Genomic DNA, 12,523 nt, shown 5'->3' with positions numbered 1-12,523 from the left:
GATTTCTTGGGGATGTAGACACAAAGATGCTCCTTCTGATGTGAGCGATGCCTTATGATTGGCTGACGTCCTTTCGACGTTGGTGGAGTATCCCGGTTGTCTTTATTCGGGTGACTTTTTTTTGATTTTTTTGGTTTTGTTGCCTCTGCGTAGGCTGTTATCCGCTGGGGGATTCTGTCGTATTGATCTTTTCTGATTTTCCTTTTTGAAGGAGTGCCTCTGAGTAGGCGGATAGGAATTGAGGATCTTGTGTATCCCAGAGTATTATTTAGAAAGCCTCTTCAGGCTTAGCTTCACTCGGTGCTCGAGTTGGAAAGCTATCTTCCACCGAGGAAGTTTAAGTCCTTTGACTCGGATATTCTGTTCGGATGATCATGCTTCCATCGGGGAATCTTGCTGATCCTGCTCTGATAGCTTTCACTGGGAATTCGGCCCAAGAGTGCAAGCTGAGATGTCTCTGGGGAGTATTATTTCGGCAAGCCTCTCCAGGCTCAGTTATTCTATATGATTGTTTGATTTTCTGAATTTTGCCTTTTTTGTCGATTTTCGGCTTTTTCTATTATTGATTGCCTTTTTTGTCGATTTTTCGGCTTTTTTTTTTTTTTTTTTTTTTGGAATCGGAGGGATCTCAAACACACTCACAGATAAAGTATGCCGAGGAATGAAGATGTTGTTGATGTACAAAAGAATGGGCCAATACGGGCCGTATTGAATTCAATACGCCCGTATTGGTGTGGTCGTTATGGCCAATGCTGCCGTATTCATTTCAGTACGGGCGCATTGTTTTTTCTGAAGTTTATATGTTTTTTTTTGTTTTTTTGTTTTTTTGTTTTTTGTTTGTTTTTTCAATAAACAGAGAATAAGTGATCTTCCAGTACACCTATCATCTGTATGCATGTATGCGGTATGATGCACCTAATTCTATTTGATTTATTTTTCAAAAGAATTAACCGATGCGTTTCTTTGCTTGGATTTTGCCATTCCTCTTAGACGGGCTGTGCGCTGCCGATTTCTGTATCCGAGGAATGATGCGTGTTATATTGAGATTGGTGTCATCAACCCAGTGATCCTTCCCTTCCTTTAGAAGATGTATCAACCCTCCTATTGACCACTATATCTCCATGTTTCCGCTAGATTACTCTAAAATCGTTTGGGACAAGAGAAAAGAAGGGAAAGATATTTTTTGTTCGGAAGTTTGTGTTTTAGAGGGGATTATTTTTTCGAAAATGGTTTTTGTAAGAATGGCTGGCCAAGGTAGGCTTATGTGTTTAGGCTTGTTTGATTAAACACTTATGAAGTTAAGGAAGTCTTGTTATTGACGTTGTGATTTGACAACTTAGATAGTTTCCTTGAACCTTTCTTTTTGAGTTCAGCTCATGGTACCATCATGGATTTATTTTCGCTTTTTGATTGTCCTTATTTTTGCCTAAAACACCCTTTTGTGGCGTCTTAGCGGACCTTTGTTTTTGTTTATTTTTGTAACCCTAACTTTTGCCTAGGTCACCCTTTTGTGGGATTCCTAGCGGGTCTTTTGCTCTTATTTTTGCGCAGCCCCCTTTTTGGGTTTCCTGCCGAGCTTTTTTGTTTTTATGATTTTTGTTCTTTAAAGGATTCCTTTTTTATCCATGATGGCGTTTGTCGAGGCCAAGGAATGGTGCTCCAAGTTATCACACACACTTTCGCATTAAAATGATGCGGGTTTATTGTTATTAAGACAATTTCAACTTCATTCATGCTTATTCAAACAGGGTTAAGAATAATGTGGTCTAGAAATTTATTGTAAGCAAGAAAAGAAGCAATAAGAAAGAATAGAGAACGATTTTATTATAATTATAGAGGAAACATGTGCCCTATCGAGGCTCGGGGGTCGGGCTGTCCCCGAGGAGTGATCTCTAACAGTCATCAGGTCTATACATCCCTATCGGAAGAAGAAGAACACTTGATGACGACGACCGGCCTTGACGCTTGTGAACCGACCTTCCTAAAGATCTGGCTTAAAGAACGTCGAGAAGGATCTTGGTTCCTCTTCGTCCTTTGATCTTTATTAGGGTTGTATCCTAACCCTCGTTTCCCCGGATTATCCTTAATAATGGGTAGCTCGGGAATTCCTTGGGAATCCTTGCCAAGTCCTTGTCCAGGCAAGTATCCGTTCTTGGTGAGCATGTAGGCTACCTTCTTCATTTCTCGGGGAAATGTTTCGACATTGGCAATCTCCAATGCTTGGAAGGCGGTCTCTAGAGCTTCCTCTGCTGCGTCCACGTAAGGTATGGCAGACGGCTTGCTGATGAGTATGTCATCTTCGGCTTGTACAGTCACCAGCTTGTCACCCACTATGAATTTGACTTTCTGGTGGAGCGTAGAGGGAACAGCTTTCGCATCATGAATCCAAGGTCGGCCGAGGAGACAGCTGTATGCGGGATTAATGTCCATCACTTTGAAATTCGACATTGAAGATGGTGGGTCCAATTTGGATTGGAAGATTGACTTCTCCCACCACTTCTCTCTTGGAACCGTCGAAAGCTCGGACGATCATGTTGCTCGGGCGCATTTGGATTCCCTTGATTGCCACTTGATCGAGCGTTCTTTTTGGCATCACGTTCAAGGAAGATCCATTATCCACCAAGACTTTAGCGATGTGATATTCCTTGCACTTTACAGAGATGTGCAAGGGCTTGTTGTGATTCGGTCCCTCAGCGGGGATCTCTTCATCGGTGAAAGTGAGGTGATCATTAGCCGTGATGTGACTAACAATCCCCTCAAATTTGTCTTGGAAGATAGTGTGCGACACGTATGCTTCGTTCAAGACTTTCAACAGAGCTTGCCGATGCGGTTCGGAGCTTAGGATCAATGACAACAGAGTAATTTTTGCTGGCGTCCTATGAAGTTGATCCACGATGGAGTACTCGCTCTGTCGGATATATTTTAATAGCTCATCAGTCTCCTCCTCGGATTCTTTATTTTCCTCGATTTTCTCTTCTTTTCTTTCCCTTTATTCTTGGGAGCTTTGTCATGAAGATCTTCGGGAGTGTAGATCCTGCCACTCCTAGTCATGCCCCCAAGTCTAGCGATGTTAGAGATATCGCTGTCGGCAGAAGAATGGATGTCGTATATCCATGGCACAGCCTTATTCGATTTGTAGGGAAAAGGTCTTGGAGCAGTGATCTTCAATGGTATCGGACCTTCCCCTTTATTCGTCTTGATTACCAACAACGGAGTTGATGTGCGTTCGCTTGGCGCGGTTGTTGGCTTACACTTAATAACAAACGGCATGCGATCCATTTTTCGAACATACGCATCGATTAATCCTTTCTTTTTATTAATGTTATTAATAAATTACTAGGAGAGATGTATGAAATGCAAACCTAGATCCCTCCATGATCTTTGATAAGAATGCATGATATGAGATGATGGCGTTGAATATGCATGCATTGTGTTTATTCAACTAAGCATTATCATGTTTTTAGGATGTTCCTAAGATGATGCATGATATCGCTTGGTTTGGATAAATAACCCTTTTTTTTCTTTTTCTTGGGTATTTTGTTTTTGTATTTATTTATTTTTTTTTGGGTGAAAATGGAAACTACCTATATGAATGTGATGAAGGTAGATGTTAACACCATGTAAGAGAAGATTCTTATTCCTATTTATTCTTATTATTTATTTATTTATTTTTTTTTTTTTTAAAAAAAAAAGGGAATGTTGTATGTTTAAAGAATGCAATGTATGCTCAAACAATGTCACATAAACGATGCACAAACAATTCACTCATCCACGAACAGTCACGAGCGAATCACGAGGTAGGGGTATCCTGCAGAAAAGTGCATATTCAAGGAGGTTCTAACTGTTCTCACTGGTCTGAGGCCCCCAAGGTGCCCCCATTATAGGGACCCAATTTCTCTCGTCGTAAGTCAATGGAAAGTTCCAACGCACTGTCGGACTTGAGTTCATGGTTATCACCTTGAGTGATGCTTTCCGACAACGGTCTACGGGTACCTATAGACCCATTCGACAACCGGCCGTACTAACATCCACTCCCTATGGCTTTCCACTCATGCCCCCGGGTATAGAGGGAACTGTTGTGTGCAAAGGTTCGTGTGCAGTTTGTATTTCAAACAATTGCGTAAATTTAAACATCCAACATTTATTAAAGCCAACTATGTAAAACATGTTATCATACAAGTGAGGGGTAATGAAGTAATTTTAAACTATTATTTTAGAAACAATCCATCACTAAATGGGACTGACTCTCGAGGCTTCCCCAGCGGAGTCGCCATCTGTCGCCACCTGCCGAAACGGACATTGGCATTCGCGACGATGGTTGGACTCTTTTTAGTTTTAGAAATGTTGGGTTGTTAGAGCGACTTATTCTCAAACTGAGACCTCATCGAACTAACAATATTTATTAAATGATTCTCACCGACCTATGTTAATCCCAAACGGGACCCTCCATAGATTAGCGGTTTTCGTAAAAAGAAGGGTTCTTGGAGTCGCCACCAATATTTTACTCAAAACATTGGAAAAAGATACAAGGCAATTGATTTTCATAAATCAACTTTGGCCACTACAACCAGAGTCGGGTAAGGGAGTCGGTTACGTGCGAGGAAGGTGTTAGCACCCCACAACGCACTTTTCGGGTTCCCTATGACGGATTATTTCATAAATAACAGTGTAAAGTTACTAAATTACCCCTATTTATTAGAAACGATTATAGATTAAATATTTACATGATGAAAGCTCTAAACATGCAATGCGACAATCAAAAATCAATAAAAGCGGTAAAAGAAAGGATTTAGAAAGAAACCTCCGAAGCAGGCTTTTATATATATCAGAACAACGTTAGGAGGCTTTTTGGCGCTCCTTCCCACTACACGTCCGCTCGCTCCTTTCCCCTAAAGACAAATTTTTACTATGGAAATCAAAGAGATTTCCCTTCGACTTGTTCGAATCTCAAGCTAATGGCTCATGACTCAAGAACTTCGTCGGATCGGCTCCCGGAGAGATATCTAGGGCAGAGAAAAGCTCAAAAACCCAAGAATACTCAGTAGGAGGGTTGAGGAATGTGTAAAAAGTGTGGGAGGACGTGCAAATGACGTCCTATTTATAGGATTGAGGCGCAATACGGCCTGGGAGGTCAATACGGCCCGTACTGGGTTTTTGAACTACAGTACGGCCGTATTGAATTTGGTACGGCCATACTGAGCCATTTTGAACTACAGTACGGTCGTATTGAATTTGGTACGGCCGTACTGAAGTTCAAAAACTTCAGTACGGCCGTATTGAGTTCACTATGGCCGTATTGCAGTTCAAATGGCTCAGTACGGCCGTACTGAACCTCTGGGAGGGTGTATTGAGCTCCAATCCTCGCACACCCTTATTCTAAGCTACTCTAAGACTTCTAGACTTACAAAGAATCATCCTAGGGTCTTCCAGTAGTCCGTCCGGCTGACTTTCCTTCGGTCTTCGAGAGTCTTTGAGTCTTATTTCCGACCCGGACAATTTTAGGGGTCTACATCTCATCCACCGATGCTATCCTTAGAGCAACCTCATTGAATCTCTGCAGAAAATCCTTCAATGACTCCTCCCGTTGCTGCTTAAGATCAAATAAATCCGACGTGATCGGTGGCTTTTTCTTATTAGCAGCAAATTGAGCCATAAACAGCCGACTGAAGACGTCAAAGTTGGTGAAGGATCGATCGGGGAGGCCACTAAACCAATCAAGCGCTGCCTTCTTGAGTGTGCCCATGAACAACTTGCAGCAGACTTCCATGCTTCCTCTACAGATCAACATTTGAGCCCGGAAGTCCGTCAAATGTTGACTGGGGTCCTGCGTTCCATCAAAGGGTTCGACCTGTGGTATCCGATGATCCCTAGGGATCATCTCGGCCTCTATGGCTTCCGAGAATGGTCGAAAGTCTCTAGGGACCTCCAGCATGATGTCCTCCTCCACAGTCCTGGTACTAGCTGCTATTCTGGCCTGCATCTCATCCGCTCGTCTCCTGATCTCCTCGTTTTCTCGTTGAATGACCTCCTCTCTCTCCCTGGATCGCGCATTCTCCTCCCTTAAGCCATTGATCATGGCCATCATCTCCTCCATGGTTGGTGGTTGCGAGTTGTTGTTGTTGTTGCCGCCTCTCGCCATGGTAAAGTGTAGGTTTTTTGTGTTTCTTGGGGCGTAGGAAGAGTTTCACCATAGCCCCACGGTGGGCGCCAAAATGTTCCAGCCAAAAGGTGGACTAGGGTTTTTTCCTAGATCGTGCCTCAGAGCCAGAGCATTCAAAAGTGTAATCTTCCTACTCAACTCTAGGGTTTTGGGTTTTATGGTATGTCGTTCGTGGGTCTCTTGGGCCCCGATGATGACGGGATTTTCCTAACCGTTATTATCTTGATGGCGCGGGAATAACGGGAGCAAGTTTAGTCGGTTTTTGACCGACTGGGACCTTACCGAGGGCCCAGTCGGGCTCTGACTGATCGGGTCCATACCGAGGACCCCCTCGGTTTTATGCCGAGTGGTCTTCTCAGCCCTCGTAAACGAGAGGGATCAAGTTCCCCAGGTCCAGTCGAGTCTTGACCGACTAGGCCTATGCTGAGAGCCCGGTGAGAATTAATGCCAAGTGGGTGCAGTCGTCCTATCGCCGACCAGGGAGGGAGGTCAGAATTCAGTCTGGACGGTACACTTGCCTTCCAGCCTCGAGCCTATAAGGCGAAGAGGCTTATGGACGGGTAACCTAGTTGGGTGTTTTCCTGAATAGGAGGTCAAGTCGGATTTTCTCCTGGACGGTACACTTGCCTCCCAGCCTCGAGCCTATAAGGCGAAGAGGCTTATGGACGGGTAACCTAGTTGGGTGTTTTCCCGAATAGGAGGTCAAGTCGAATTTTCTCCTGGACGGTACAGTATGGCTATCTGGCTTTTTTCTATATCGGTAGGCGGAGTGAGATATATTCTCACTTCCTTTTTTTTATTGTTTTGTTTTGGATTTATGTATGCAAGTGATTTTGAATTTGGAGGAATTTAATTGATGAACCAACTGTGATAGGATAGGATGTGATATCGAGATTCTAAGTATAGGGATTATTTATGTTTAATTTGAATTAAAAAATTTAGTTTATTTCATTTATAAACATTTTTGCAAAGTGTTTGAACTTATATCAACAATTTATTTGATTTTATTTTTTGAATTTTGAATTTAAATATGATATTTTTTATCCACAGTTTTGATTAATAAATGAGGTATGTTTCAGATATATTATTTTATATTATTGAATATGTGAATGTGGGATAGAGGATATCATATTTTCAATCTTTTATATTGATGCAAAGTTAAAGAAGGAAACAAGCAATTTAAAGTTGCAGGCGTATAACTCTCTACCTACATGACCATGCACATAACTTGAGTTGATTGTACATTAATTTTCAAATTTTAAAATGGTTTTTTTTTTCTTTCTGTGACAGCAATGAGTAAGTTATTGATGAAGTTGGCGATGAAGAGTAAGCATAAGAGAACAAGAGGAAGAGAAAGAGTAGCATACAAGTTATTATAGGTAAAACAAGTGAATTGTTACCACAAAATTTAATAGTTAGATCTTCAGTTGTCGACATAAATTGAAGAAGTGAGACTCCCTAATTAAGAATCACAAAATAAAATTATATTATTAGTATTTCTTTTGATAAAGACTCCCTAAAACTATTATCGAAAAAACAAAACTATAGACAAATTTAGTCTTTTATAGATAAATTTAATAAATTAACCATTCACACTCACAGACATATACTAACACACAATAATTTACGCAAGGAGTAATATATATACTACAAAAAAATTCATTTTAATTCTGTCCAATTCAAAGTTTTTGACGATTTTATAACCGCCACAAAAATACTATTATTTTTACTTGTTTACATTTGATGGCGGTTTTAGATTGCCAAAAAATATATTTTTTATTTTTAAATCGTCAAAAATACACTTTATTTTACAATAATTTTTTATTTTTAAAATATATTTGAAATTATTTTAAAAGCGCATTTTAATTATAAATTGGCAAATAATATTCTATATATTTTAGGCATTTATCAAATTATTATTGAAAATTAACACTAACCATATTAATCATTAAAAATTAATGACTATTATATTGTTATTTAATTCAAGTAACTTATATATAAATAAAAATTTTACTTGTCGAATTCTATGATCACTTATTTTAGTAAATTTTAATATTTATGTGTTTTGTATGTTTCTTGATCAAATATAATTACATAAGGATACATTAAATTAACAACTTTTAACATTATTAAAAAAATCAAGATAACATCTAGCCATAGGTCTAGCATGACATATTTTTTATTATTAAGACATTAACATCCATCAATTCTAAAACATATCCAACATATTAAGTAACTCAAAATCAAATTCTTTTCAACCAAATATTAACTATAAAAAATTGATTATTCTTTTCAACCAAATATGCATACAGATAGGTCTAACATGAATAGAAATGCAATCTTTGTCCCAGCATGCAGGCAAATAATGTGCCTTGGGATAACTTGAGGTATCAATGAGAATAAAATCTAAAGCTGGAGGAAAAAGAAGTAATTTAAAATATGAGAAGTACAATTCTACAAGGATCAGATTTAAATTCCTAATAATTAAGGGGTTAGTTAGTTAGATTAATCCCAAAATCATCATGTTATTAGCTGAAAGATCAACCAGGCTATTTTAATTGTACTTTCATTTACTAATTAAGGCATAATGTTGGTCACATAGTTGATAATGAAAGACCATTGTTCTGAGAAATACTCATCATCTAGCAGTGCCAACAATAACTCTAGCCTAGCACTGGTTGAGCAACTATTTAATTGCAAACACCAAGGAACAAATATATTCTTGAATATTTGCATAAAGTCTTCAGTTTCCCCTACTTTATCCCCATCATATGAAAGCTGACTAGAAACGTGACTTTTGCTCTTAATAAAGACTTCTTCAACAATCATTCGTGGTCCAAATATTGAAACAGCAACTGAAAGAAGTCTCACAGAGTATCTGGTGAATCCTGATATTTAAGAAACAAGGTGAGTCTGGAAAAATATGGTAGAAAATATCATTTCCTTTTAAAGTAATCATTTGAAATTAATATGGTTTAACAATACCAAAATCCTATGAAATTTTAGATATTCTATTTTTCAACAGGATAATCAAGAACAGTGGTGACATCATAACTGATTCCCATATATTGCTGTTTCACTTATTTATATTTTAATTGTTCATAGAATCAATCTTTTTGATGACCCAAAAAATGTAATCTATTTTGTTTACCACTTGTGTCTAGATTTTAAAAATAACTTCTGTTCAAAAGACCTAAAAAAAAATCTACAAAGTAACAATAGAGCGCATCAAACCCAGATTCATTTAACCTTTATAAAGAGATCAATTCTATGCATAGATAAAATATAAACAAGCATACCAGAAAACTATTACAAAGTGAGGAAAAAGTAGGAATAGAAACTCTGTTCTAAAGAACTGTACCTAAGTTTTGCCCTAAACATTTATCCCCAGAGAGAGAAAGTATCAAACAGTTGGCAACCAATTCAAATATTTATCACGTAATTTTGCCCATATAAACAACATGATATTCATGGAACATTACAATCTTTATGGAATGAGTGGTTAACAAACCAAACAGAACCCCAAAGTACTGCATAAAGATTACAATTTCAATTTCTTTTAAGAATAAAAAGACACTATGCAGGGCAAAAGAACAAGATTACATGAAACAAAATGAGTACAGAAAAGAGTACAAAGAGAAAACCTGAATTTATAAAATCAATTCATCACTCCCCACCCCCAACCGATCAAGTAATCAATAAGAAATTTCCATTCATGAACAGAAATGCATAATTATAATTCTTATATTAAGATTTATTTTCATAGAAGCCTACAACAGAAATGTATAATTATGATTCTTATATTAATGCATTTGTGTTTTGCAGGCTAATCTAAAATTTTATGCACCATTTCCTTTTAATCCTAAGTACTTCAATTTCACAATAACTCTAAACTATATTGAAGGTGATAGCTCAACTTTTTATATAATATTTGGCTCAACACAACAATTTCTGTAAGATTTTTTATCCTGTCATGAACTTTGATAAAAAAATTTAAACAAAAAATAGAAATAGAAAAATATCAATGCAAGTCGATAAAAGAACATGCCATATTTGATGAGAGCCTGGCTTGGTGCGTTTAGATGTTGTTATTGCTCTCATATGAGGACGAGCAGAGTCGCAATCAGTAATTGGTGTTATAGGGGAAGACTGCAATAGCTGATCAAGGTAAGGCATATCATCAGTTCCAAAAAATTTCCATGGTTGCCCCTTCATCTTAGATTCAATGTCTCCTACAAGTAGAGCTGCTGCACCTATTTCTAAGAAACTGTGTGCTGTCATGTCTTGATTCTTGATAGCACGATCACTGCATTAAATCATGTTAAATAACAAAGTCAAAATTTTGAAGCACAATAAGATGGAAGAAAACTAACAGGTAAAGTAGAGATATAAACTTTCATGTAAATTATCGCAGCATATTTAAGCATAGGCTGGAAGTGAAGTATAACTAAAGTGTTGTGGAAAAGTACAAAACGTACTTTCATATTGCTAAATCTCATCGTGCCATTTTGTAAAAGTTAAAAGTTTCACAACGAAGTTGGGGTTGTCATATTTTTCAGCATGTGAATGTGTTTAGAATGCATATGGGGCTGCATTGGAAAAACATTCACTCAACTTCAATATGAAAAACAAAGCTGTTGAAGAAAGCAAAGAAGTGAATACTATGCTGACATTGTGAAGTTTAAAATAAACAAATAAATCCACATAAATATTTGAATATAATCTAATCATGAAAAAATTAACAGAGTCGGCATAAAAAGTAAATAAAGTAATTCAACCAGCAAAGGAATCCAATATTATAATGACTAATGAGTAATGACAAAATTAACAAAATCAATATGAAAAATCCATCAAGTAATTCAACCTGCAAGAGAATCCAAACATGCAGCTGTTACATGGCACCCTTCCAAATTTAACAAAGCTAGCTTTTGTAATCCTGAAATCAGCTGAAAAATTATTGAAAATGGAGGAAATGAACTATTCTGTCGATCTGAAATGAAACTCAATTTTCTTCATTCTGTTGATCTTAGACACTTATACATTGAAGATGATCATATATTTAACAATGCTCTAAAACATCATATCATAATAAAATCCATAACTAGATTCACACACACATATATAATCAGAGATAGAGAGAAACTCACATAAAAATAAGAGATATCCAATCATTTGAATTCCTTACACGTTTGTTTATGGACTACTTCAAACATTTATGACCTTCGTTGTCATGGGAGTATCCTAAAATGAACATGTAAAAATCAATATCAACCAAACTCAACAAACAAGTTATAATCAAATCTTTTAACTTAATCAGAACCATCTATACCATATAAAATTGTCCAATATATCCATAAAATACACAAGCTGAATCAAGTGCTTGGCACCACCAGCACTTATGATGGCCTTGGAGTGATCCACGTGGAGGTAATTCTCCGTGCACGTTCTGGCCCAATCATCCGACTTCGTCGTGTTGAACGTTCTGGCCAAATTCCCAATCGTCTTTATGCAAAGAATCCGCTTTCTTGATCCACAATAGCCTTGCAAGCGGGTGAGTTTGGCTTGAACGTCGATTTCCTCAACTCCGTGTCTTTCTCCGCCACTGCGGTAATCTCCATCACCGCCATCGCCAAATTGTAATGCACCGCCTCCGTTCCCTTCCAAATCTACCTTCTCGAACATTCAAGAAATTTTAGGGTTCCAACTTTTTTTGAAGTTATGCCTTTTCCACCACAATTGTAGCCGTAGAAGTCACATTTCTCTGCAATTTTCCATAATCGCGAGGAAACTATAATTGAACGCTGAGTAGAGAGAAGAATTACATTACCTCTTGGACTTTGAAATAATTGTTTGTCGGGGAAGACAAAAGAGAATGAGAGCTTGGCATTTCTTCGTCTAACATCAGGAGCAACTTTTTTGACTTGAAAAACCAGAGAATGAATGAGTGAACCCTAAAAAGTGGAGAGAAAAAGAGTAGTAAAATAGTATTTTTGATTAAAAATATTAAAAATGAAAAATGGGAAATGCTCAAATTAAATTATTTAAGAATAATTTTTTGACTTTTGAATTTTTTTTTTAAAATAATATCAAAAAAAATGGTTGTCACGTGTGACGTAGGATGGGAAAACACGTATTTAAAGATTGTGGCGGTTTTAAACAGCTGAAAATGTGACAGTTAAAATAACTGCATATAATATTTTGTGGCAGTTTTTGGAAACGGCCAGAAAAAAACCGCAACTAATTACATAATATTTTGCAGTATTATTATATAAAAAATGTTATTAGAGAAATACTACAACTAATTAACCCATTCGAATATTATTACAAATTTTACTTTTTATATCTGTTGGAATAATATTTTTG

General features: G+C 37.3%; 1 protein-coding gene across 10 annotated transcripts; it reads right to left on the bottom strand.

Annotated features, from left to right (window-relative positions):
* Positions 1-8,573: 8,573 nt before the first annotated feature.
* LOC109788479 (uncharacterized) lies at positions 8,574-12,141 on the bottom strand. Of its 10 annotated transcripts, none has more exons than XR_014428566.1 (6): positions 11,988-12,141; positions 11,490-11,830; positions 11,346-11,401; positions 11,025-11,096; positions 10,639-10,749; positions 8,574-10,466 (listed from the first exon to the last, which is right to left on the bottom strand). XR_014428566.1 is itself a non-coding variant. In XM_020347210.3 (6 exons), the coding sequence occupies exons 3-6, from the start codon at positions 11,330-11,332 to the stop codon at positions 8,979-8,981; spliced, it is 435 nt and encodes a 144-aa protein (XP_020202799.1). In that variant the 5' UTR covers positions 11,333-11,401; positions 11,490-11,830; positions 11,988-12,140; the 3' UTR covers positions 8,574-8,978. The 10 variants fall into 10 exon arrangements, 4 of the variants coding, with proteins under 4 accessions (XP_020202799.1, XP_020202800.1, XP_082918468.1 ...); XR_014428564.1 differs by having other exon boundaries at positions 11,025-11,106; positions 11,308-11,401; positions 11,988-12,140; XR_014428562.1 differs by having other exon boundaries at positions 11,308-11,401; positions 11,988-12,140.
* Between the last annotated feature and the right edge of the window lie 382 nt (positions 12,142-12,523).

The sequence above is a fragment of the Cajanus cajan genome, chromosome 8 (assembly GCF_000230855.2).
Source record: "Cajanus cajan strain Asha chromosome 8, NIPB_CcT2T_4, whole genome shotgun sequence".
Taxonomy (NCBI): Eukaryota; Viridiplantae; Streptophyta; class Magnoliopsida; order Fabales; family Fabaceae; genus Cajanus; species Cajanus cajan.
The sequence above is the reverse complement of the archived record's forward strand: the minus strand, read 5'-3'. Positions and strand labels throughout refer to the sequence as shown.

Bases quoted from the DNA above. Each gene is read 5' to 3' on its own strand.
- LOC109788479 (XM_020347210.3), bottom strand. From the start codon at position 11,332: ATGATTGGATATCTCTTATTTTTAT. The intron at 11,107-11,307 runs GTGAGTTTCTCT...ATAATTTTTCAG, and splicing joins TGGATATCTCTTATTTTTAT to CTGATTTCAGGATTACAAAA. The intron at 10,467-11,024 runs GTTGAATTACTT...GATTTAATGCAG, and splicing joins ATGTTTGGATTCTCTTGCAG to TGATCGTGCTATCAAGAATC.